Genomic DNA, 2,390 nt, shown 5'->3' on the forward strand with positions numbered 1-2,390 from the left:
TAACTGTCCCAATCTTCAAGACCAAATGATGGTTTGGAGCTTTGGGGTTTTATAGGTCCAGTAACTGGCAGTGTTCGGCGCAGGCAGAGCGGACATTGAGTAGCTTCTAAAATGGCCAAATGAGAAGAGTTGAGAACCTGAGCCAGAAGAGAGTGATGGCTTGTGTGCTGCTGATACCTGGGGTAGAGCTTATCGGATGTGGTAAAGAACGAGGTTGCTGAGAAATAGTGGAAAATCTTTGTCATTCGGTTCCTTGAACAAACATCTTTGGACTTTGAAACAAATCCTAAATGTGATAACTAAGCGTGGTGCTTCACATTGAAAGTGAAAACGACTACATACATAAAGTGGATTTTTAAGTTCCTAATTAGTAATTGCAGAGACAAGTTGACCACTACTAATAATGAACAAAACAAGAGAGTTTTAGCACTCTTATTAACCTAACACGCTCTGGTAATCAATCAACTCTCACCACGTAACCTTCCACTTCATCAACGAGCCAATGAACTCCATTGTTGAGTATCAGCAACCTCAACAACTCCATCGCTTCATCCTCTGTGACGCCCAGTTTGGTAGATATGAATGAAATTCCAATCTTCTTTGTTGTGCACGGCTCTAGCAGGTTCAGTATGGCTTGTGTTCTCATCTTCTGTAGCATATCTTGCATGCAGCGACTGATAATCGTATCATGCTCCAAGTTACTCTACATAACCAAACAGTTTAATCAGTATTGTTTATGTGAGAAAACCATATTTTAAGTTACCTTCAGCGCTCTCTCGAACTCTTCAAAATCCTGGTTTTGATATGCATCTATGGAAGCTTTCAATGCCAAGATCTCAGGGTGGTTTGCGCAGATGCCTAGAGCTAATCCGAATTCAGACCACTTCCCCCTGCAACATAATCAACAAGAATCAATTTATTACTCGTTTTTGAAGTAGCAAAGAACCATAATACTCATGGAAACGACTAATTACTCTGATATCAACGTGTCAAATGGAGCCAAATTTGAGCCCATCATGCTCGCCAGAAGATCAAACCTTTTGTAAGGAAAGACAAAAGACCAATATAAAGGTATAAAAATAGAGAGAGAAAGCATATAGAGAGATGAGAAGATGAAAGGAAACATACTTTAGGCATTTTATATATCTCTGGTTGTTGTCTTTGCAGTAGTTTGTAAAAGCCGCACGGAATGCAACAGAAGCTTCTGTCCACTGACGTTCTGCCATGTACATTTTGCCACCACACTCATGGAGTAAACCAATGGTCTTATGATCTATATGCACACGTGCATCAGGTTTGATGGCAAGTGCCTTTCGGTATAGTTCTTGCATCTATTCATTCATAAAAAAGTTCATCTCAGTGAGTCATGCCAAAAGAAAAGAAAGTATGCATTTGATAAACAAAATTGCTGAATCTCAGAAACAAAATACTTAGTAGATTTGTCTTACAAACAAACCTTCTGATTTATGTTGTCATCTGTTTCAGTGTACAGCTGAAATTCAACTGCATAAACCTTGCGCAGATCTCTTGTTTTATCCTCATCACTAGTTCCATCTTCCTTCTGACAATATTTATGGAGCCCATTCAGGATCTGGCAAACAATAAAATAAACAGTGTTACTGAGGAACATGAGAACTTTAAACAGATCAAGTCAAGCTCTATACCTTACTAATTGGTGTGTATTGACGATTTTCAAACAAGACGTTGCAAAGTTCTAGGCTCGTTCTGAACCACACTGTCTGCAGAAGAAACAAATATATGTCAAAACATTTTTCAAGAAAGGGTAGGAGAAATATAGTTTTCATACCATATATTGATTCTTGTTCTCTTCAAGTGCTTCCACAGTGATCTCATACAATTTTTGCAACCTGTTTAGGTCCAGGTGGAGGGACTGCAAAAACCTATACACGGAATCACCTTGGTATTTCCCCTTGATGTATTTAAGCATCTTTCTACTGGCATCCATCATTTTCTCGTATTCACCAAGACGACAATAAATCTTCACCATCTGCCTATAAGCTTTGAAGCACCTGACCAAATTTTTTTTTTTTTTTAAAAATGTATGAACAGAACAATCTAGAAGCAAAGAAACTTGACATAAACCAAGAAAATCATCTAACAAGTGAGAGAGAGATTACCATTTAGCATTTTGTGGATCAATGCTGACAACATTAGCAAACTCCAAAAGTAAAACATCATCAGGTTTTGTCTCGAGAGAATCTTTGGTATCATGATACTTAACCGCTATGGGACTGTTGTCAACCAGTTCTTCACTGAAGTAGATATCGTCCGGCATATTTGTAAGGAAACCCTTTTATCAATTCCCTGCAAGCTTCGGATGTAACTCAAATCGCAAAACACATCTAATCAATCACAGTCACAGTGTGGAA

General features: G+C 38.4%; 1 protein-coding gene across 1 annotated transcript; it reads right to left on the bottom strand.

The window, feature by feature from the left end:
- Positions 1-291: 291 nt before the first annotated feature.
- Positions 292-2,390, bottom strand: LOC106331368 (COP9 signalosome complex subunit 2-like). The gene is made up of 8 exons (XM_013769703.1): positions 2,139-2,390; positions 1,808-2,030; positions 1,665-1,739; positions 1,457-1,591; positions 1,129-1,331; positions 975-1,037; positions 764-890; positions 292-703 (listed from the first exon to the last, which is right to left on the bottom strand). Exons 1-8 carry the CDS (start codon positions 2,294-2,296, stop codon positions 458-460), a joined length of 1,230 nt encoding a protein of 409 aa, XP_013625157.1. The 5' UTR covers positions 2,297-2,390; the 3' UTR covers positions 292-457.

Source organism: Brassica oleracea, chromosome C3 (genome assembly GCF_000695525.1).
Source record: "Brassica oleracea var. oleracea cultivar TO1000 chromosome C3, BOL, whole genome shotgun sequence".
Taxonomy (NCBI): Eukaryota; Viridiplantae; Streptophyta; class Magnoliopsida; order Brassicales; family Brassicaceae; genus Brassica; species Brassica oleracea.

Coding starts and splice junctions, on each gene's coding strand:
- LOC106331368 (XM_013769703.1), bottom strand. CDS start 2,296: ATGCCGGACGATATCTACTTCAGTGAAGAACTGGTTGACAACAGTCCC. Junction 1,740..1,807: donor AGAACAAGAATCAATATATG/GTATGAAAACTA, acceptor TTTCTTCTGCAG/ACAGTGTGGTTCAGAACGAG. Junction 891..974: donor TTTGACACGTTGATATCAGA/GTAATTAGTCGT, acceptor ATTATGTTGCAG/GGGGAAGTGGTCTGAATTCG.